The 23,895-nt window shown below is 44.3% G+C and overlaps 1 protein-coding gene across 1 annotated transcript in view; it reads right to left on the reverse strand.

Moving 5' to 3' along the window:
- Positions 1-23,895, reverse strand: part of HIP1 (huntingtin interacting protein 1) — a 96,633-nt gene that overhangs the window by 20,392 nt on the left and 52,346 nt on the right. The window contains exons 10-15 of the mRNA XM_072138236.1: positions 12,184-12,259; positions 10,630-10,773; positions 9,933-10,030; positions 7,983-8,055; positions 4,516-4,699; positions 3,255-3,343 (exon numbers count right to left, since the gene is read on the reverse strand). Coding sequence (XP_071994337.1) covers positions 3,255-3,343; positions 4,516-4,699; positions 7,983-8,055; positions 9,933-10,030; positions 10,630-10,773; positions 12,184-12,259 — 664 coding nt within the window. The remainder of the gene's footprint in view (positions 1-3,254; positions 3,344-4,515; positions 4,700-7,982; positions 8,056-9,932; positions 10,031-10,629; positions 10,774-12,183; positions 12,260-23,895) is intronic.

Raw genomic sequence — 23,895 nt, forward strand, 5'->3', positions numbered from 1 at the left:
ATTTACATTATTTTTTATTACAACTTGGCACGGAGGTGGTACAGGTGCATAAAGCCATGATAAATTGCCTCCAAAAAAGTTTAAAAGGTTTGTGCCAAACTATATCTTTATGGCATCTATGCAACTTGTAATGCCTAGTGGTGGACAGAGATGGCTGGGATTTTTTTTTTAAATCTGTCAAATTTATTATTCTACATTGTTTCTATCACTTTGGTTAGCTTCTACAGTAGTTACAAAAGCAGTATAATAAAGCAAGCATGGTAAGCATTTCCATAATGCTGCCCACTCCTAGCCACCACATGATGGGGGAAATTTATCAGAAGTGTCTGAGAGCAGAACTGTTCTAGTTGCCCATGGCAACCAATCAGAGCTCAGCTTTTATGTCCCCACAGCTACTTATAAAATTACAGCTGAGCCATGATTGGTTTCCATGGGCAACTAGAACAGTTTTACCTCAGACACTTCTGATAAATCTACCCCTAGAGTCCATACAAGGCCTAGAGAGCCCCATCTATCAGACAAATATACGGCATAACTCATGAATCTGCCTGATATATACTGTAAATATCCCATTGGTTAATTTACTTGCTTTTGTACCACCTTACAATTTACCTTATCTCTGGTCTTTTTTTGCATCTGCTCTTTAATAATTTATCAATCTCACTTTTTCCTTGTGATAAATGGGTTTTTTTCAGATCTTTTTTTGAGACATTTGTCACAAATGTCTCAAAAATGTCACACAAATGTCTCAAATCACTTCCTTCCATTTTCTACATTTTCCTTAAGCATGGTTTCGCCTAAAGTTTTTTGAGCCAAAAAATGTAGGAAATTTTAGACAATTTGAAATGATAAATGTCATTTGCGACATTTAGCACATCTGGAATAGAAGAAAAATCTGTCTAACAGAAGGAAAACAAATGTCTGCCGGACATTTCAAAATGTCCCCAAAAATTGCAATGCGCCAAAAAGTGCCTTGAAAAAACAGAAAGAAAAATAAAGATAAGATGACCCCCAATGTTTACTGCAATAAATGGAAATATTTGGGGAAATTAATCAGGGCTTGTACACCAGTTTCCCTTGAACTCTCCACAGCCAGCAAACTTTCTTGAGTAAAAGTTTGAAGGTTGTGACACTATTCTGGGCAGGACCTGGAAATGTACGCTGCTGGAGTTCTGGGGACTTTTAAATGTCCCCCATTATGTGTTCACCTGCACAAAAAAAAAACCCATCCGGATCCAATACTATTCCCCAATGTGTGTGAAGTAAACAACTTGAGAACTTTGGAATACATACTGTATCCCGAATAGGTGCCTCATTATGCATCCAATGCTCATAGATCTCTCTTGTGAAGTGGAGTTTGCATATATGGTCACATGGTGAGTTATGCCATTGTATTAACCTGTGCCCTACGCATAGAATAGGGAATATGGAGGTTAGTTATCATTGGTTTTGTCTGTTTTTGGGGGGATTTTTCACTATCATAAGGCCGCACAGGACTATATACACCACTGCATTAATCTGCTGTAAACATAAAACTACAGTGCAAAGCCAGATTCATGGCTTGTGTCTTTTGCAAAAAGTCGCATAAAAAGTTGCACAGTAACTCCAGTCTCCTGCTGGCATATGTGCTCGGACTTTTTATGCATTTTGCTACTTTTTTGTGGCATTTCGCCCAAAAAATCCCAGATAGTAATTATAGTATAAGAACATTTATTAAAGGGCCAAAGCCACTTTAATGAATCTGACGGGCAGAGGAACTCCAAAAACACATAGGACTGCCCCAAGGAGCCTAATGATAAATAACCCCATGTGTGTCTGATTGCTGGGGTCTGACCACTAAACGGTTAAAGTCCTCAGAATATGAACTTACTCAGATGCATAGCACTTGGATGTTGACATCATATACCATTAAGGCATTTGGCCTGTGAAACAACAGACCTTTCCAAAATTGCAAATCTGATCCGCCTTGTAAAGCTCAGAATAAGCCACAATTTAGTCTAGAAAATTGACTTGTCTTCTCCAATATATAAAAGCTGGGGTTAACGTGTAATTGAAATTTACTGAGAAGCCATCCATCTGCAGCCACATTGGAGGAGTGAGATTGTGCGTGATGTCTTCACCCTGTATTCTTAGCAAGATTTGTAGAAATAAAGCCGTTTGGACATGTATAGGGCGGTTTTATCATACATTTTTTATGGTGTATGCATTGCCACAGATTGGCTTGATACATTTGCTTCATCTTTAGGGCAAAAAGATGTAAACTTTTTTACACAAACACCACTGACTCATCGGGGGACATTTATCATATGCCAGTGAATGATCGTATGATGAAAGCCCCCCCTTGTATGTAGTGGTAGGCCACGCTGGCGGACAATTCTACAGCATTCCGGGTGGCTTGAACAGCCGCAGGCTATAGTGAGTGCACAGCTGCAGGCCGTGACGCCCCATGCTGGCCCACTACACTTGGAGTGAAGGTGGCGTTAAAGGAAAATTACTCACAATTCCTGGCGGCTGATTATTTCAGGGCTTGTATGCAAGGAAACGTGTAAACCCCCCAATAAATGTCCCCCATCATCTTTCTATTTATTGGGGCAAAGATGTTTAAAAATGTACTAGAATTTTGGCTTACCTGGGCTTTTCAGCTTTGGCTTATTAATTACAACATAATCCATGGTATAGATAATAATAATTTTTTATTTATGTAGCGCCTACAAATTACGCAGCGCTGCACAGATCTTGCCAAATCGGCCCCCGTCCCCGTGGGGCTCACAATCTAATCAACCTTCCAGTATGTTTTGGAGTTTGGGAAGGAAACCCACGCAAAGAGAGAACGGAGAGAACATACAAACTTTTTGCCGATGTTGATCTAGATGGGATTCGAACCCAGGCTACCCAGGCTGTAGTGCTAGCCACCATACATTAATATAAGATCAGAAGGATTTCAGCACTCCACATAAAACCACCAAATGGCTGAATTTGACAGCTTGTGGTGCCAAAATTACAACAGAGAAAGGAGCCAAAACTACATCTCAGTTCTCTTTGCAGTGGTCAGACCCAGGAACAGCAGCAAAGCTCCTATTCAAGTGAATTGTAAATGGAATATGTCTAGATCAAGAATATTCCAAAGATGGAAACATTATTTAACCTGCAGAAAATGTCAGATCTATTTACGGCATAAAATTATTTTCTAGTGATCTTCAGAAACTAATCAGAATCAGAGGTGTCATGAAAACATATATCCCTGCTAGTTTCACCTTTCTTAAAAGATCGGCATGGCTCTGGACGAGCTCGGCATATTTCTCCTTCAGCTTGGTGTATCGCTGCTCGTTTGCTATGGATTTTCCTGTGACATATAAAAGGAAGAGGTTAATCATTTATTTATACAGTCTTTGCCTTAGCAGCCCACACAGTATATAATCATTACAGGCACAGGCCTGAGCTAGCATTTCTGATAAGCGCTTCCTACACCCAGCTGGTGGTTTCCCTATCCGCTAGCATCAGTACCTCACCAATCATACAATCACTCCTCTCCTGTCTTATCTATCGCACCATCTTCTCCTTCAACACCATGTAATGAAATAAATATGACACTTGCATAAATGCTCCACGTCTCACGTCAGCGGCTGATGGAAGATACGCCTGACTCTTACATAAAGTGTAGCTGTACCAGGGATTATGCAAAATTAAAACGTATCATTAGGCTGAATTCACATGCTGCACACTGGCAGTACAGTCTCCGCATAGAAAATTACAGTGCAAGTGGATGGAATCCTAAAATACTCAGGTAAATATAGCTTAAAAAATATAACTTAGTAACTTAGAAAAATGGGCGTGCTGAGGATTTTCAGGTCTGCAACATATCAATTATGTCAAAGATTTTAATCTACGGCTCCAGACAAATTTCCCCTATGATGACACTGAATGCTATGGAAAATCTGTTCTGCTGGATCCTAGTTAATGACTCTTTAATTTACTTACTAATCAACAAAGCGATCAGTTGTTTTAGGCCGGTTACACAAGAACATGTGCAGCCCATGTATACGTGGCGTATGGTGGCCCAATCCCAGGGACTTCACACTGTGCAGTGGATGGAAGTCTCGGCATTATATAAAGATATAATTCAGGAACGCACCCTCTGCCAGTTGAACAGCTGCGCTGGACCTGTAATAGTTAATATAGTTTGGCGCAGTTGTTCACCCGGCAGAGATTAATTATATTCCCATATAATGAAGGGACTCCGGTCCACCGCACTGTGTGGAGCCCGTGGGATTGTGCCACCATACGACACGAATACATGGGTGGAAGGCGTTCCTGTGTAACCGGCCTTAGTCTGGTTACCTACAAGCAAAATGAAAAACTCACTCCGTGCCTTGATGGGATTTCCAGGACTGAACCACAAATCACTGGCTTTGGGACTCTCAGCCCAACAGGTCCAAAATATTAGTTAGGATACAATGTAAAATTAGGAGATGTTAATTAAAGTGCCTCACAAGGGGTTTAGTAATGTCTCCTTACTTTCTATTTCCGTCAGACTCTTCTGGGCTTTCTCCGTATCCTGTGTTTTCCTCTTCCACTCCTCCAACTCTGTGCGCAGGAAGTCGCTTTCGTCCACCGCCTGCTCTCTGAGATGCTTCTGCTCTGCTAACTCTGCCTCTAGCTCCTGTATGCGACCCCTCAGATTGCTAACCAACCGATGACTCTGAAATGTACACATTTTTAAAATCATTTTACCAATAGATTCGTAATTCGTAATTTCTTAAGGTATTTTCACACACAGAGGATATGCTCAGAAAATAAAGTGCTAGAAAAAAATTTCATTAGCTCTCCGTAAGGAAAGCTCTTACTTCCTGACCTTAGGCCAAACCAGTTCCCTACTCTGTACTGAAGAGAGGCAAACACATCGAAGCAGCATTGTCTACAGTTTCTGTTCCTTCTGGAATAGATAAAGTGGTTTAATCCCACATTATGTCAATAGGCTAGTGATGTGTCATTCGCACAACTACAGTTAGCCGATGGATCACTTGACCTCGCCTCACATGCCCCCTTTAGCGTGGGCTGACTGGCTGAAATGAGGCTCCCTATTACAAATGTAATAGGGAGCTGTTCAGAAGACAAAAGAGTAGGCCCTTCTTAGTAAGCAGGATCCTAATGATTCAGCCGGACTTCCATCGCTACAGTAGGCTTCTTGAAAGTCATGCCTAAGGCATTGTTTTCCATGTCCCATCCTGGAAAACATGTATTTGCATATTTCCCAAAATCCCTTAGTGGAGCATCAATGGCTACAAGTCTCCACATTCCTGCAAGGCGACCTTGATTAGCAAAGTCTCCGTAAGGAAAACTCTTATGTCTTCCAACAAGAGCCAGAACCTCACTCCATGTAGAATATTTACCAGCTGCTGAAGGAGGAGGGCACAAACTATTTTAGAAAGGGTTAGTCTAAATCTCTTACTGCTGCACTGGCAAAATCATTGCTGTTGACATTCACAGAGTGAGTGAAAAGTCCCAGAACGCTCTTATATTTTAGAAACAGATTTGTAATACTTCTTGAGTTGCAAAACGTTGTTACATACAGATTATCCAGCAATCCTCATGTGGCTTCATAAAAATTAAATCCAGCACCTTTATCTGTATATCATCGTGTATCCCATTTGTTGTTTCAACTGTCTTTGTTATAATAGACAAAGACCAGCCAGAAAAAGTTCCCATGTTGGCAAATCAATTCTCAAGTCAGAGTACATCCAAAAATTCCATAAGAAATTAAGCAGAATGTTCAATTATTCTATTCTAAGATTATTCTATTCTTAGAATAATTGAACATTCTGCTTAATTTCTTTTCAACTGTCTTTGTTGATTTACTTTGCAGAGATATTTCAAATCTGATTTTGGCAATTGATTTCTAATACAATTCCGATCTTCTGTAATCTGCTACAGGACCCTCTTCCTATTCGAAAAACATGTCAGTAATCCAATGTGTATGAACATAGCCCAAAAGATACACCCCCTAGTGATTCACCCTGTATGCATTTGGAACTGTGAAAATGTCATTTCCATAGAGGTATTGTCATCACAGACACCTAAAGTATACGCCATAAATGTCTCTGAAAATCTGCACCTCATTCCAGAATGAGGATCCAGAAGTGAATAAGAAGTACCAAGCATGTGTGGCCACCACCCCATACACTGACAAGGGGTTTGGTTTTTGTGGTGCGAGCATAGTTTAACCCAAAGTTTCCAGCAGTTTGTTATGTCCAGACATAACAATATAACCCAGTTAAATTAATAAGATCTTGGGTCTTCCCGCGATTCACAAGGTAGTGCGCCAGGTGTCCTTGCTGTGCTGAGGTCCACTGGAGTTCGCCAGAGTTCACCAACCTATGCTGGGTGCAGGTAAGCGCGTGTCAAGCGACACTTTTTTTTTTTTTTAAATACAGCGGTTTTCCTGAATCCGTCGGGTTTTCCGACCCCCACGACCCCCACAGAAGGCGAGTAAATGACCCCCCATATGTCATATGTCAGGCATCTGTAGGGTGCATAAGATATGTTCTGCAATTATTTGTGTAGTATTAACCCTAACTAAATGAGAAGATCATGTGAAGCAGAGCTACACTCACCGGCCACTTCATTAGGTACACCATGCTAGTAACGGGTTGGACCCCCTTTTGCCTTCAGAACTGCCTCAATTCTTCGTGGCATAGATTCAACAAGGTGCTGGAAGCATTCCTCAGAGATTTTGGTCCATATTGACATGATGGCATCACACAGTTGCCGCAGATTTGTCGGCTGCACATCCATGATGCGAATCTCCCGTTCCACCACATCCCAAAGATGCTCTATTGGATTGAGATCTGGTGACTGTGGAGGCCATTTGAGTACAGTGAACTCATTGTCATGTTCAAGAAACCAGTCTGAGATGATTCCAGCTTTATGACATGGCGCATTATCCTGCTGAAAGTAGCCATCAGATGTTGGGTACATTGTGGTCATAAAGGGATGGACATGGTCAGCAACAATATTTAGGTAGGCTGGTACCAAGGGGCCCAAAGAGTGCCAAGAAAATATTCCCCACACCATGACACCACCACCACCAGCCTGAACCGTTGATACAAGGCAGGATGGATCCTACCATCCGAATGTTGCAGCAGAAATCGAGACTCATCAGACCAGGCAACGTTTTTCCAATCTTCTACTGTCCAATTTCGATGAGCTTGTGCAAATTGTAGCCTCAGTTTCCTGTTCTTAGCTGAAAGGAGTGGCACCTGGTGTGGTCTTCTGCTGCTGTAGCCCATCTGCCTCAAAGTTCGACGTACTGTGCGTTCAGAGATGCTCTTCTGCCTACCTTGGTTGTAACGGGTGGCAATTTGAGTCACTGTTGCCTTTCTATCAGCTCCATCCAGTCTGCCCATTCTCCTCTGACCTCTGGCATCAACAAGGCATTTCCACCCACAGAACTGCCGCTCACTGGATGTTTTTTCTTTTTCGGACCATTCTCTGTAAACCCTAGAGATGGTTGTGCGTGAAAATCCCAGTAGATCAGCAGTTTCTGAAATACTCAGACCAGCCCTTCTGGCACCAACAACCATGCCACGTTCAAAGGCACTCAAATCACCTTTCTTCCCCATACTGATGCTCGGTTTGAACTGCAGGAGATTGTCTTGACCATGTCTACATGCCTAAATGCACTGAGTTGCCGCCATGTGATTGGCTGATTAGAAATTAAGTGTTAACGAGCAGTTGGACAGGTGTATCTAATAAAGTGGCCGGTGAGTGTACGTTCATTCCCGGGGCAGAGGACATTGTCATTTTCATGTGATTGGGTCATTGAGGCAGAAAACACCATCCAGCTGTCCTCACTTCTCAGAAGAAATTCAGCTTTAAGACAATTTACGGTGGCAGGAGTGACCTCAAAGTATACACTCTGAGACCAGAGATAGAAAATGACTCCTAGTTTAACATTTGCTTTTGGATTCAGTGAAATTTCTTACCTCTGCTTTGAATTTTCCCAATTCATCCCTTAGAAGGGCAAGTTCTTTATACAGCTGCTCTATGAGCCGATCTCTGAGGAGAACGAGAGAAAATTGAGGATGTAAAGAAGATCTTATGTTATTCACTGCACATAATATGACAATAAGTATGCATCGAAATAAAGAGTTTCCAATCTCATTCACTTTTGTACTATCATCGACATTTCCCTGGGGAAGTGCAGTATTTTTCTGCAACTACGGACAGAAGGGAGGGCGAGGAGGTAGAAGGCTGGTGTAACTAATGTGAGATGGAAGGGTCCTGGCACTACCGTGTACTTGATGCAAAGTCAGGAGAAAACTTGTTGTTACTAGAAGGTGGGTTCGGATAGAGTAGGGTAAGTGATGATAGGAAGTTGTATAGTATGTGCTAGGACTGTGGCGGATCAAGAAGGTTTGGGGAAAAGGGTGGGGCGGGGGTTCAGGGTATGTTATATTATATACATATAATACTTTGTATTGGACAATGTCCTCTGTTTTTCTGTATTTCATATCTCTGTTATCAGTAAAAGCTATAAAAGTTTTCTGATTTAAAAAAAAGGTGAGTGATGATGGACAACCTTGGAACTTACCTTTATTTAAGCAAGCACCCTGTTAGAATTATTTAAAGGGAACCTGCCACCAAGAACTTCATTTTCAGTAAAGACCGGGAAAGCCCATCACAGCTGCAGTACAAAGATGTCTTTTTTCATGTGACTGTGCTGCTCACTCCTCAGCTCTCAGCCTCCACCTTTCTGCTCTTGTACAACTCCTAACTCTCCCACTGATGTCAGCTCACCATGCTGTAAGCTCTGTCCAAGTGTGAGTGAAGGAGCAGGAAGGAGGAGTTGTACAGGAGCACAAAGATGGGGGCTGAGAGCTGAGGAGTGAGCAGCAGAGACAAGTCACTTTTTTAAAATGTATCCAAACCAAAACAAACCTGGGATTCTGTCAGGAAGTCAGGTAGGTTAAAACACACAATTATATTGTAAGCAAATGCTCAGAAAAGGCAGAAAGACATCTTTGCAATCCAGCTGTAATGGGCTTCTGCAAACTGTCTTTAGTGAAAATGAGGTCCCTGGTGACAGGTTCCCTTTAAAGCATAACTAAACCTTTACTAAACATAACTGCATAAATTAACAGTTCAAATGATAATAGTTAACTTTGTACAATACTTTTTTTTAAAAAATCTGTTCCTGTGTCCTTTTTTCTCTGCCTTTTTTCCTTATTTAAGCCGTTTCTGTAAATCAGCTTTATGTCCTCTATCCTCTAAAAGATAAAGGAACCTGATAGAGTGTCTACTGACAAGACTTTACAGAGTCTCTAGTCTCTAGATATTCTCTAGGTATGGAAAGATTTCATTTTTAGTCTCCTTTTCTTGATGCTGCTTACAAGACTTCAAATACACTGCTCACTACAGGAGAAAGAAGGAGAAGACAAAAGGCACAGAGAAGCTGCTTTCCCTAAGGAAGAATATTACAAAGCTTACCTCTATCACCTGCTCTATTCATTTCTTAAATAAAAATGTGCTTCAAATGTTTAGCTACAATTTAAGGAAGAGTATGCTAGGATCAATAGGTGCACATGTTATAGTAACTGAAACTAAGGCTACCTGTCCAAAATCATTCATTAAAAAACAGATGTGCTTTCACAGCCAATTTTCTTTGAGTTATTCAAAAAAATGTTTCCGGCTTAGACGTGCTCTACTTGGATTGGATGCATGGTCCATTAAAGTAATAGTCGTTGGCACCTATCCACTAATAACTATTATAGTGGGTGCTGGTGGGTGCCACCCACTCTAAAAACAGGTGTAAATGTAACATCTATCCTAATCAAAACATGTGTCACCTACAATATAGATTGTGTGATGAGGTGACTACCTTTCTGGCTATACATTATTTTTGGATATCAAGGATTACCCAATCAGTCACTTACTTGTCATCCCTGGTCATGCCATTCTGGTTGCTGAAATTGAAAGGGTCATTGCTGAAGGAGCTGCCAAATATATCATCAAATTTATTCTCAGGTATGCTCTAGAATACAAAGAATATACATAAGGAGCCTGAAACAATGACGTAATAGAACAGAAACGTGTTTAACCCTTCCACGTGCAGCTACTATAAGTCTCAAATGGGTTGGCCAGTCATAATGAGTACAGGGGGTAATTTGCTGATGGGAGGGATTCCCAGTGGTAGGATCACAAGAACGGGGGTCCTTGTACCCCAAAAGAATGTAGCAAGAAGGTGGACACTCCCACTGCAATCCATTTACTGTCTTTGGAAGGGACAGTACGGAGCTCGGCTATCTCCTTCAGCACCACAGAGATGAATAGAGCGCAGGGCGCATGTACAACTGGCTGCTCTCTTCTTTCTGGGTACAACAGGGGTACAACAGACCCTCATTCTAGTGATGCTTGGGGGTCTAACCACTGAGACCCCCAGCAGCAAGTAAGCCTCTAACCTAACCCTTTAAAGTTTATCTATTTTTTGAAAAATGTATTAAAAAACACTAAATCCTATGATATTAACAAAAAAAAAACTATAAAATGTTTGGTATTATTTTTACTTGCATACAAGATGCATTTATTTCTACAGCAGCCTTCACTTTCCCATCTATCTTCTGTACGTCTTACCTGGTGAGATGAAGAGTCCATCCCAACAAGATCATCAGTCTCCACTAAAGTTTCGTTATCGGGTGGAGAGTTTCCTGTAGGGATGAGAACCACCGGACTGATGTGCTCAGATAAGGCAGAGGCTCGCAGGAAATTTGGTGGGTTCTATAAAGGAAGAATATATAAAGACCTGAATTAAAATATCAGGACAAGTATATTTCAAAAATCTTCAAAATGGATGGAGGACATATATGTAGAGATTCTTATATTATCCTGGTATTTACGTGGCTCCAATCCAAATAAGGAGCAGTGTCCAATTCCTTAGGCTACCCCTGAATATGTGAAGATTGTAGGCAAAATTTAAGGTATAGAAGCTGCATTCTAAGCAATATAAAATTACTATATATGACTGTGTATAAAATACTGTATACGCGAATATCTCTGCATTTTAATCCTCTTTTTTTCCCCTTTGGATAATTCCATTTAAGGTCCATATTTATAGCTGCTGTGCATTTGTAAATATGGAACTTGAATATGACACCAAATACAATTCCCTGGAACTTCCTTGTGTCCCTTTATGTCTTCCTGTTGTATTAAAAGTGTTCCTGGGTCCTATGTTAACTAAAAATATGGCCTTGAAGGTGAGGCGCCCTGTATCATACATGCCCTTCGCAAACAAAAAAACTTTGACCTAAAAGCAATTCATATTCATCTGCAAATTCAAATTAGAGTGCACTAGGGGTGTGGCCACCAGGTTCAGTGCACTCTTTTAGCTTAGTTTGAATGCCCAGCATCTGCTATTGAGCCCTATTACAGGGTTCACCTACAAGACAATGTGGGGAATGTATTCAGACCTGAGTTTTACACCGAAGTTTTAATTGTCTGCACACTGGATTTACTACAAGGCTAAAATCGTGTATACTTGTATGAGACACAAGTGGATTATAATATAGGTGGTTTGGACTACCAAGCCTTCTGGGGGGCCCATAGCCACCCAAACCACCCACCAAATGCTATACTCAGAAGGACCTTCACCCATGAAATTCCTGTACATCGGTTCCTGCTCTCAATACACATGTACACAGGACCCATTTCAGGATCTTTGAAGGTTCTCCAAAGGTCCTGAAACTGCAGATTGAAAGCAGGCAGAAGGGATGTATCCTCTATTCCCTTAGAAGCTGATTCTACTACCATATATAGGAAGTGATTCCAGACTTGTAGGGACTATAATATTCATACAGCTCAGGGCCCATGGCAGAGTTCAGATTAAGTCTCCACCTGTTTTCTGCAAATAATGAATATGGTGACAATGCTGTCTTGTATACGCCCCTGGGTCTTTAAAGGCAAAGAATGGTGGTTTCTTTTTTTCACACATTTTGCTATTATAAAATATTCATATAAATGTTATATTACTCGAGCGAACCTGCAGCTTAAGACAGGAGGTCTACTGCACTGTGAATATCTCTCTATTTCAATTCTCTATTTTCCCTTCGGATAATTCCATTTAAGGTCCATATTTATAGCTGTCGTACACTCGTAAATCATGAGCTGTAATATCTGCAGACGTCTTCTTACCTCTGGAAGCTGTGGAATCTGCAGTAGACGTTTGAAGTATTGCAGGTTACTCGAACGGTAAAACAAATCCTTCAACCTATGAGTAATAGTGTAGTGTGAATTACATTACTGACTGACGGAAAATTACTCACTTCTCTCTCATCATTGCCGCTAGCTTGCTATTGTAATTATATAAATTTACAAATGTAGGGAAAACATATTCTATAGACACATCAGGGAATCCTCTATGCATAGGATACAACATAATTGGCTGATTGACCAGGGGATCCCTTATATACCCTGTGGACAGGATAACTTTACATGAAGATCTTCTTCTGATATGAAATACCACCAGATATAAGTGAATTATATTACTGTAGTCTTTCATCCTAGACCACCCCTGATTTTCACAATGTTGGAGATTGTGATGGTAAAAATGCAGTCTAAGCATGTTATAGGGCAGAAGAAGCTAAGCATATTCATATACAGTAAATGTTGTATAATACTTACATTAAAAGGAAGTCTTACAAGCAGTTTTGCCCATTCAAAACAGTGTTAAGTATTGTGTGTGTTGTTAGTAGAGGCAGGATTATGTATAATGCATTTACATTCAGGATTGTAGCTGGACTTGGAGCACTCTAATGCACTGGTGTGTGAGACTTATTCAGCACAGTCCCTCCACCCTTAATAATAATAATATTCCTTTATTTATGTAGCGTCTACAGATTACGCAGCGCTGCACAGAGCTTGTCAAATCAGTCCCTTAGTAAATGTGGCATTTTTAAAGAGAAACCTGCTACAGCAGTGATCAGAGGCAAATATACTCCAGTCAGTGAAGATATATCACACACCAGTGCACCAGAATGCTCCAAGTCCAGCTACAAGACTCTAATATAAATGCATTTTTCACTGTCCTGTTGCTACTACTACTAATAATAATCTTTATTTATATAGCGCCAATAAATTCTGTAGCCTTTACAAATCATAGGGGACATATACAAATAAAATAAGACATTGCTTCTAAATTGAGACTTCCTAAAAGAGGGAATTCTAAAAAGGACATTTCGGCGGACGGAGATGGTCGCACATTAGAACCTCTCCTGCCCGAACCCTACTGTGACACCGCAAAACAGCCCAAAATCCAGCATTCAAGCCATCAGTAAATGGGAGCAAAGAGGAGAGGGGGTACCCGGACCCCAGCAGCACCCCTTAGTCGGTCCACGGCTCGCGGAATCGGCCGGTTCCTTATGGCGGCGGCGACCGCCTCACAGCCCGCAGCCGCGGCAACCATCCCAGCAGCTCCGGGACCGGAACGGCGGGAAGCTCCGGAGGCAGAAGAATCGGCGGTCTCCCTACCTGCCACGAATTCTCAGCCGCTGATCCACGACGAGGCGGCAGAGCCTGAGGTCTCCGGGAAGGCTGCGCTCCCTCAGAGGCACGTGGCCAAGATGGCGGCGGACGACACAGGGGTGAGCGCCGCGGCCCAGGACAGCATCCGGCCACCAGCCGCAGAAGGAGAGCAGGTACAGGGGACCATCCCCGGACCAGTCACCTCCGGACGCCAATCAGACGGAAGGTTAGAGGGCCACATGCAGGGGAACGGCACGAACATGTCCCTGCAACCCCATGCGGTCAATATGGCGGCCGAATCAGGTACTGTCGGGCCCAGAGCGGGGGGCGAGTTATCCAGGTCCATCCAGGTGGTAGCTCAGGTACACGAGGCCCCACAAAGCCCACCTGGGAGGGGGGCGATGAGGCTGCCCCAACCTCAGTCACCCAGGCTCTGTGAGCTCCCAAGCATGGCCTCCATATCACTTGCTAAAGATACACCAACCCCCGCCCGCGGAGACAAGCCTTCCTGGGCTGAGCAGGTGGACCTGCAACAGGTGAGAGAGGGGGGTCAGGGGGACCCACAATGGATGGGAGGGAGAGAAGGGAAGGCAATTCCATCTGCGCCCCACTCTCCGGTCCTGTGGCCGGAATCAGGAGAAGAATGGCCAACCACTCCCGCGACCCATACTCCATGCCCCTCACCAATGTGGTCTATGTCCCAGCCGTCACAAGTTAGGCCTCACCAGGCCACTGTCCTCTCTGGCCATATTGCATCTAATACGGAGCTTTCCCAGGAGGGAGTCTTTGAGTCTCAGAGTGTCCTGCTGTCACAAGAATTTGGCGCATTGGCAGAATTACGTGCTCTAAGCTCCCACCTTCGCACCATACCCACCAGGGATGATATGGAAAGCTATATGGCTAGGCTAGAGCAATCTTATACCGCTGAACTTCACACAGTGAGAGAGGAAGTACAACAGCTGGAGAACCGTGTAACATCTGCGGAGGTTAATCAGAATGATCTCAGTGCCCGCCTGGAGGCACAAGCTGCTACTATTGCCTCTCACTCCTTTCAACTTCAACTCTTGGCCGATCAAATGGATGATGCAGAGAACAGGGGAAGGGGCAACAATATCAGAGTTCGGGGCTTACCCGAGACAGTGGAGAACCCTGGTCTCCATGATACCCTACGCCAGCTATTTAATTCCATTTTGGAGGTGCCAGGAGATACACCAGTGGAACTGGACAGGGCACATCGAGCGTTACAACCCAAACCGGCTGCGCTTGAACTGCCGAGAGATGTTATCTGCCGGGTTCACCGGTATCCAGGGGTGTAACTAGCAGAGGCAGGGCCCCATAGCAGACCGTTGAATGGGGCCCCTACACACACATTTACACAAACAATCATTTTTACCCTCATGTGTGTATAAATGTATGATTACATGTAGACACGTGTATTAGTATATACACATCAAACACATCCAGTATACAGCATATGTACAGATATACAGCATATACACATGCATCTAGTATATACAACATATACACACATGTACAGCATATATACACACACATCCAGTATATATACAACATACACACAGATATACAACATATATACACACACATCTAGTATATACAACATACACACAGATATACAACATATATACACACACATCTAGTATATACAACATACACACATATACAGCATATATACACACGCATCCAGTATATACACAGATATGCAGCATATATACACACATCAAGTATATACAGCATATATAAACACAAATCCAGTATATACAGCATATATGCACACACATCCAGTATATACAACACATACGCACAGATAAACAGCATATATACACACATGCATACACACAGTTATACAGCATGTATACACACACATCCAGTATATACAACATATATACACACACATCCAGTATATACAGCATATATACACACACTTCCAGTATATACAGCATATATACACACACTTCCAGTATATACAACATACACACAGATATACAGCATATATACACACACTTCCAGTATATACAACATACACACAGATATACAGCATATATACACACACTTCCAGTATATACAACATACACAGTTATACAGCATATATACACAACATACACACAGTTATACAGCATATATACACACAACATACACACATATATACAGCATACACACAGTTATACAGCATATATACACAACATACACACATATATACAGCATACACACAGTTATACAGCATATATACACACAACATACACACAGTTATACAGCATATATACACACCATACACAGTTATACAGCATATATACACAGCATACACACAGATATACAGCATACACACAGTTATATAGCATATATACACAACATACACACAGATATACAGCATACACACAGTTATACAGCATATATACACAACATACACACAGATATACAGCAAACACAGTTATACAGCATATATACACACAGTTATACAGCATATATACACAACATACACACAGTTATACAGCAAATATACACAACATACAGTTATACAGCATATATACACAACATACACACAGATATACAGCATACACACAGTTATACAGCATATACACACAACATACACACAGATATACAGCATATATACACAACGTACACACATAAACACAAACATATACACACATGCATGCATTTACACATATAGTAATTTTACTCACCCACCTTCAGCTCAGCTCGGATGTCACTCGGTCGGGGATTGACAGGCCTGTGACACGCGCGGGCAGAACCGAGCAGCATATGAGGCACACGCGGGGCGGTCCGGACCAGGCAGCATTCGGATGAGGCTGCATGTGAGGCACTCGCAGGCCGGACCAGGCAGCATTCGAGGTGGGCGGGGCCAGACGAGCTTCTCAGGGGAGTTCAGGGACCAGCGGGAATCATACTTTGCTAATGTTGTGCACTCCTGGGCCCGTCCCACTACCTCTCCGCCGACCTGGTATGAGGCATGTAGTCAGAGGAGGTAGTGGGACGGACCCGGAGGCATATCATTAATATAGTATATTTCTGCCGCGCATTAAATCAGTGTTCTGGCTTCCTTCCAGAGGCAGGAAGCAACATAATTAAGTATTGTTTCCCCGTCCATCGCGGGCCCCCCGGCGCCCGGGCCCCGTAGCACTTGCTACGGCTGCTACGGCGGTTGTTCCGCCACTGCCGGTATCAGCTAAAAGAGGCAATTATGTCCAAGGCAAGAGCATCGGGAGACATTTTGTTCCAAAGGTCTCATATACAGCTATTACCGGATCTATCAAAGCTGACACTACTAAAGCGTAGAGCGCTGAAGCCCTTTCTGGAGGAATTGAGACAACGAAACATACCCTACACCTGGGGCTTCCCGTTTCGCCTTCAGATTCGACAGGCGGAGCGTAGATTTGTTATCCGGCACCCGGGGGAGGTTCCCGCCGTAGCAGCGGCGTTACATATTCCAGCTCCTGATTTACCGGAGTGGCCGGGTCTGCCATTACCTCCTTTGCGTGGGGCTGCTCCCCCGCCAGGAAGACCCCCTAGACGCCGGGCCCGACGGGGTCGGGGTAGAGGAGGAGCACAGATGGGCCGTGATCCGGGGCAGCTGCCCCCAGAATGACTAAGTATCATTAAGCTCAACTGTTTGCCTTAAGATATTCTTGCTTCCTCAGGGTTATGAGAGTGGGTGGAGGGACGGCTCCTCTGGATGGGTTATAGATGGTCGACTGGGCTTCTAAGGTTAGAGATCATCATTACAGCCAGAGGATTAAATGGATAGTAAGACCCAGTGGGTCCGTAGGGGGCCCGTGCCTTTGGAGTCGTCCTCCCTACCCCTCAAATGTTCAATGTTTATTGATGCGTTGCCACTTAAATGCTGTTCTCTCTTTGCGTTCAGGTTATTCTTTTGAAACTGGAATTGGTTTGATATTTTGTTGCAGATTCAATGTGTAAGGTGCGGTTGTCGGGTGGGGGGAGGGGGAGCCTTCCGTAGTCAGCACTCTACCCACCGGGGATTCCGTAGCCAGCGGGCCTGTCTGCGGTATTATAAGTGTTGTCTCCCCACTGTTTTGTTTGTGTCTGTCAGTTGTTAGTCTAATTTGTGTTTGTAGTGTCACTTAACGTTGTGTTTTAGTTTATTTCCCTTTCCCTTTTCTTCCCCCCTCCCCATTCCTCCTGCTATAACTCCAGAGGGCCTGACATAGTCCAGTATCCTTTCAGTGAGGTTAGGAGGGTCCTAGACTCGTGATGGATACTCTACGAATCGCGTCCCTTAATGTTAGGGGACTGAATGTCCCACAGAAAAGGACACAGGTCCTATATGATATGCATAAACAGAGAGTTAATGTCCTTTTCTTACAGGAGACTCATTTCAGAACCACCAGCATGCCCGACATTCGGGATCGTTATTTTACACAATGGATCCACAGCGCCAATCCGGAAGCCAGATCGAGGGGAGTGTCGATAGCCTTCCACAAATCACTGCCAGTGGAGGTCCTGCAAACAAAGGTAGATGGCGAAGGCAGATACGTGTTTGCGAAGGTAAGAGCCTTCGGGCTGGTGCTTACTCTCGCCACCTGGTACCTACCCAACACCGGCCCTGTTCCCGCTTGTAGGACAATACTGAGTACATTGTCGGACTTTGCGGAAGGACACCTAATAGTGGGGGGCGACTTTAACTTTCCTATGGACCCTTCAGTTGACACATCAAGGGGGCGGGGGTCTGTCCCGCTTAGTCACCTCCGCGGCCTACGGAGAGACATACACGCCTTGCAGCTGGTCGACATCTGGCGGGTTCTACATCCCCGGGACAGGGACTATTCCTACTTTTCCCCGGCGCATAGCTCATACAGCAGAATTGACTTTTTTCTCTTGAGTCACGATGCACTTAAATGGGATCCCACGGCTTCAATTGGGAACATTCTCTTTTCTGACCATGCCCCCATTTTTTTGACGCTGTCCTTACAGAGACATAATCGCAGTCCATGGAGGTGGAGATTGAATGACAACCTCCTCAGGGACCCCGTGTGTGCAGAGGAGATTAGAGGGCATTTAGCATCAGTTGTAAACGACCCGGAGTGGAATGAACCAGCGCAGCGGTGGGAGCGGCTCAAGGGGGACTTGCGGGATATCTTTGTTCGCAATGGGGCCCGCCTCAAATCGGATAACAATGCACGGATCGTTGCCCTTACGGCCCAGATTCAGACGCTGGAGTTGCGCCACAAGTCCTCCTTGACCGCTTCCGATCTGGCGGAACTGACGGGAGCCAGGGAGTCCTTAAGGTCTCTATTAGACCAAAAGCACTTGCAACATCGGGCTAGGTTTCAGAGCTACCTGTATGACCATGCTGACAAATGCGGTAGACCACTTTCCCGACTACTACACCCCCGCTCTCAGGCCTCTTACATCCCTAAGATCAAAGGGTCCAGGGGAACAGAGGTTTTCCTCCCGGATGAGATCTGTGACAGTTTTGCATCCTTTTATACTTCGTTGTATGATATTAGGGGTAAGGAGGGGTCTGCATTATTGTCCTCCCAGGCCGCCCGCATAGACTCATACATAGCGGAGACAAGTCTGCCAGTCTTACCCACAGAGGTTACAGACAATTTGGAGCAAGATATTGAGGCGGCAGAGGTGTCTGCTGTAATTAAAGACACTCCTGCAGGGAAGAGTCCCGGGCCTGACGGGTTCACCCCGGCCTTTTTTAAACAATTTAGAGAATTATTGTCCCCTTTGCTGGCCAAAGTTTATGGGGCTGTAACATCGGTTTCGGGCTTTTCTCCCGGTGGTATGGAGGCTCACATTAGTGTGCTGCCCAAACAGGGTAAGGACCCCTCGCTGCCGGCTAGCTATCGACCCATATCCCTCATAAACGTGGATGTGAAGCTGTTTTCGAAGGTTTTGGCGGAAAGGTTGGCTCCCCACATCCCGACAGTAATACACACAGACCAGGTGGGATTTACCCCTGGGAGGGAGGCGCGAGATAACCTAAATAAAACCTTCCTTCTAATGTCCCATGCGCAGGCGCGCTGCATACCCTCGTGTCTACTATCTGTAGACGCAGAGAAGGCCTTCGACAGGGTCCATTGGGGTTTCATGGCGGCAGCACTTCGACAGATTGGGTTGGGGCCTAAGTTTTTGGGGAGGATCTTGGCCCTATATTCCAAACCTACCGCAAGGGTAAGAGTTAATGGGAATCTCTCCAAGCCCTTCCCCATCAAAAATGGGACTAGGCAGGGGTGCCCTCTCTCCCCCCTTTTATATGTCATAGTGATGGAGCACCTGGCTACTGCCATTCGGAAAAATCCTAACATCCACGGAATTACAATGGGCTCCAGACATTGCAAGGCTGCTTTGTATGCGGATGATCTGTTGCTGTATGTATCCCAACCTAGGATCTCCTTCCCATCTCTCATCCAGGAGTTCAAGAGATATAGTGCGGTTAGTGATTTTAAAATTAACTATTCAAAGACGGAGGCTCTTAACATTTCCCTTTCAACGTCAGAGGTGGGTCACATTAAGGATAACTTCCCATTCCAGTGGCGGCAGGAGTCCCTTAAGTACCTGGGAGTCATGGTCCTAACTGATCTGTCGAAGTTATATGCTCTCAATTATTCACCCCTCCTAGATCGCACAGTGAAGGACCTTCAAACATATGACCGCAAGCGCCTTTCATGGTTTGGTAGGATTAATGTCCTAAAAATGGACGTACTCCCGCGCTTCTTATACATCTTTCAAGGAGTGCCGATTCTCCCCCCTCTGGGCTTTTTTCGTACCCTACGGTCCGCCATGTTGCGGTTCATCTGGGGATCCAAGCGCCCGAGAATAGCTTGGAAGACATTGATCAGACCAAAGGCTGTGGGGGGGGGCGGGACTACCGGACCTTAGATTGTACCACCAGGCCTCGATAATTCTCAGACTGCTTGACTGGACATACAACACTGTGTCTAAACAATGGGTTGCACTGGAACAAAGTTGCTCCTCGGCACTTCTTAAATTGTTGCCTTGGGTTCCTGCAGGAACTTTCCCGGCTCCTTCTCCTCAGGCAAGCCTGCTTAGGGATGCGTTGCGTTTGTGGAGGTCGTTGATAGCGAGGAAGTCCCTGTCCCGCGAGCTTAGTCCTCTTACTCCAATTTTTCGGAATCCGGGATTCCCACCGGGAATGGCTAGATTATCCTTCCTGGGCTGGGGAGTTTTGGATGACCCACGGATGTTCGATCTGCTGCAGGGAGCACCGCTCCCCCTTCATGGGGATTTCAACCCACGTCAGGGCCACACAGGCAGCTCATGGTTTGAATACTCACAATTACGGTCCTATATAGTAGGGTCGGGGGACACGGCGGCCTTTGCTGAGTCCCTTACTGCCTTTGAGGGGCTATTCCGACTGGACTCTGCCCCACCACACGCTATTTCCCAAATCTACACCATCCTGACGGGTGACTCTAAAGTTGCAGAACTCCCATTTGTCAAAAGTTGGGAACGGGAGTTGGGTGCCCCACTATCACAGGAGGAGTGGGACAAATCGTTCCTCTTTACGCACAAAATGTCCTCTGCTTGCGCAGCACAGGAAAAGGGGTATAAGATAGTGTCACGGTGGTACCGGGTGCCGACAGTGTTGCATCTGGCTTTTCCTTCGGTCTCGGACATATGCTGGCGCTGTGGATCCGATAAAGGGGATATGTTGCATGTCTGGTGGAGCTGTGAAGCCCTCAAACCTTTCTGGAACCAGGTGTTCGACATGTACCAGCGAATCTCGGGCAAATCGGTGCCCGCATGCCCAGACATAGCGCTTCTCTCAGTTCTCCCGGGTCAAATAGGAGCCCAAAAAAAGGACATCCTACGGTTTTGTCTGATCGCAGCTAGAGCGGTAATACCACGCCACTGGCGGACCGCAGTGTGTCCTTCCATGGCTGAATGGGCAAAGGAAATGTCTCACCTGTTCCGCATGGAAGAGCTAGCCATATTAACACCGGAGGCCCACGAAAAGTTTCTCCTGGTATGGTCTCCTTGGATGAGCTTTAGGGACTCTCCAGACTTTAAGGCTCTCTTTGAGGATTAGGATTCTGGTTACAGTTCCATACATCCTCTTGAGACCCGGTAACAGCCTAGCCATGGGAAGTGAGAAAATTCAGGAGCCTGCCTACCATCCTATAGCATACACTCCATAGTGCCCTCCCTTTTTTCCCTATGTTTTCCATTTTGTATATATTTGTCTAAAACCTTGTAAGTCTTGTGATGTGTGTTTGTTCTTCTCTCTTTGTTTGGTTCTCAGCGTATTCATTCCAGGAACACACCTTACTGGAGGGTAACTCACCTCTGGAGGGAGGGATAAGGGGGTTTAATATCCCGCATTCTTTTGAGTTTTTGATGTGATGCCTGCCCTCCTTTCCACCCGGAAGGATTATTTTTCCTCTTTTAGGACCTCACCGAGGGTTGAGTACCCGTCCTGGACATGTACTTCTTGTATGTTATGATCTATATGTCGATTAATGTAAGATTTTTCTAATGTATTGGTTGTTTTCGTTTAACCTTGTTCAATAAAAATTGATTCAACATAAAAAGGACATTTCATCCCCTACCTGAAGGAGCTAGTAGTTCAGTGGAGTATAACCTGGTGGCAGTTCCCTTTAACTTAAAGGAAACCTCTGCAGATTCTATGCTTTAGAGTCCTGTGGGTGGTCCTACTCAGTGATCAGAAGCTTTTCTTGTATCAGCGTGCACACTCACCTAGCTGTCAATCATCCAGTAAGACTACTAATTGGACTAAAATTTGAAGATGATTAAATTGAATATAATTCATGTTTTTCAAAGTCTTTTCTCACAAAACTGTCTGCTTCACTTTTTGTTCTCTATAATGTACTAGCTTCAGATTGGACTGCTAGTTCTATACTACTTGTTTTTAAGCAATATTCTCCTTCCCCTAACTCCCTGGTTCCTATCCCATTTTCTCCCTGGTTCTTATCATATATTCTTCTTGCTACTGGATTATTTAGGAGGTCATTGATTTAGACAAAAATACAGCTGAGCAGCAATAGGGGGAACGTTTTTGTCTCATCTACGTGTTCCCTGCCGACGCCTCTATAATTCCCATAATTCCCACGGATACACTCTGCACAATAACTGATGATGGAAACCACAGGGGGAGTGGACTGTAACAGAATGGGGTCATTGCAAGAAAAGTGATATAGAGAACAGGTAGTGTGAACTTTCATTAACTCTGAACTTATTAGATATGGAAGTAGGTGTATGTCAATATAATTGACTAACATTTTATACAGAGCGATTGTAAATAATATAGGAGTTATCTGGGCTCACTGATGTTTTGAGGACTGGCCCCATCCTCTTTTGGTATACAGAGGGTAAGCAGTGAGGTCACAGACATAGTGTTCAACCACTAGAGCAGTGACAACACAGCCATAATGTGCACCCACTAGAGAAGTGACATCACAGCCATAGTGTGCACCCACTAGAGAAGTGACACCACAGCTATAGTGTGCACCCAGTAGAGAAGTGACATCACAGCCATAGTGTGCACCCACTAGAGAAGTGACACCACAGCTACAGTGTGCACCCAGTAGACAAGTGACATCACAGGCATAGTGTGCACCCAGTAGAGCAGTGACATCCCAGCCATAGTTTGCACCCACTAGAGAAGTGACGTCACAGCCATAGTTTGCACCCAATAGAGCAGTGACATCACAGCCATAGTGTGCACCCAATAGAGCAGTGACATCACAGCCATAGTGTGCACCCAATAGAGCAGTGACATCACAGGCATAGTGTGCACCCACTAGAGCAGTGACATCACAGGCATAGTGTGCACCCACTAGAGCAGTGACATCACAGCCATAGTGTGCACCCACTAGAGCAGTGACATCACAGGCATAGTGTGCACCCAATAGAGCAGTGACATCACAGCCATAGTGTGCACCCAATAGAGCAGTGACATCACAGGCATAGTGTGCACCCACTAGAGCAGTGACATTGCAGCCATAGTGTGCACCCAATAGAGCAGTGACATCACAGGCATAGTGTGCACCCAATAGAGCAGTGACATCACAGGCATAGTGTGCACCCACTAGAGAAGTGACGTCACAGCCATAGTTTACAATATGTATCTCAAATGTTTAGCCTGTAAGTGGAGAGTCACTTAGATTTATTACAAGCTTACATCTACTTGCTTGTATTATTGATTTATATAAAGTTTGCCAAATAGTTTGTGACTATTTGAGCTCCCTAACCACACTGTTACCGCTGTATAGACATAACTAGCTGACAGGACCTTTAAATGCAATTTCTAATACAATTTGTACATGTATTGACTGTTGTTCACATAAATGCCATAAAACTGACTATATACCAAGGACAATGCACTTTGCTTTG

The sequence above is a fragment of the Engystomops pustulosus genome, chromosome 2 (genome assembly GCF_040894005.1).
Source record: "Engystomops pustulosus chromosome 2, aEngPut4.maternal, whole genome shotgun sequence".
NCBI classification, from domain to species: domain Eukaryota; kingdom Metazoa; phylum Chordata; class Amphibia; order Anura; family Leptodactylidae; genus Engystomops; species Engystomops pustulosus.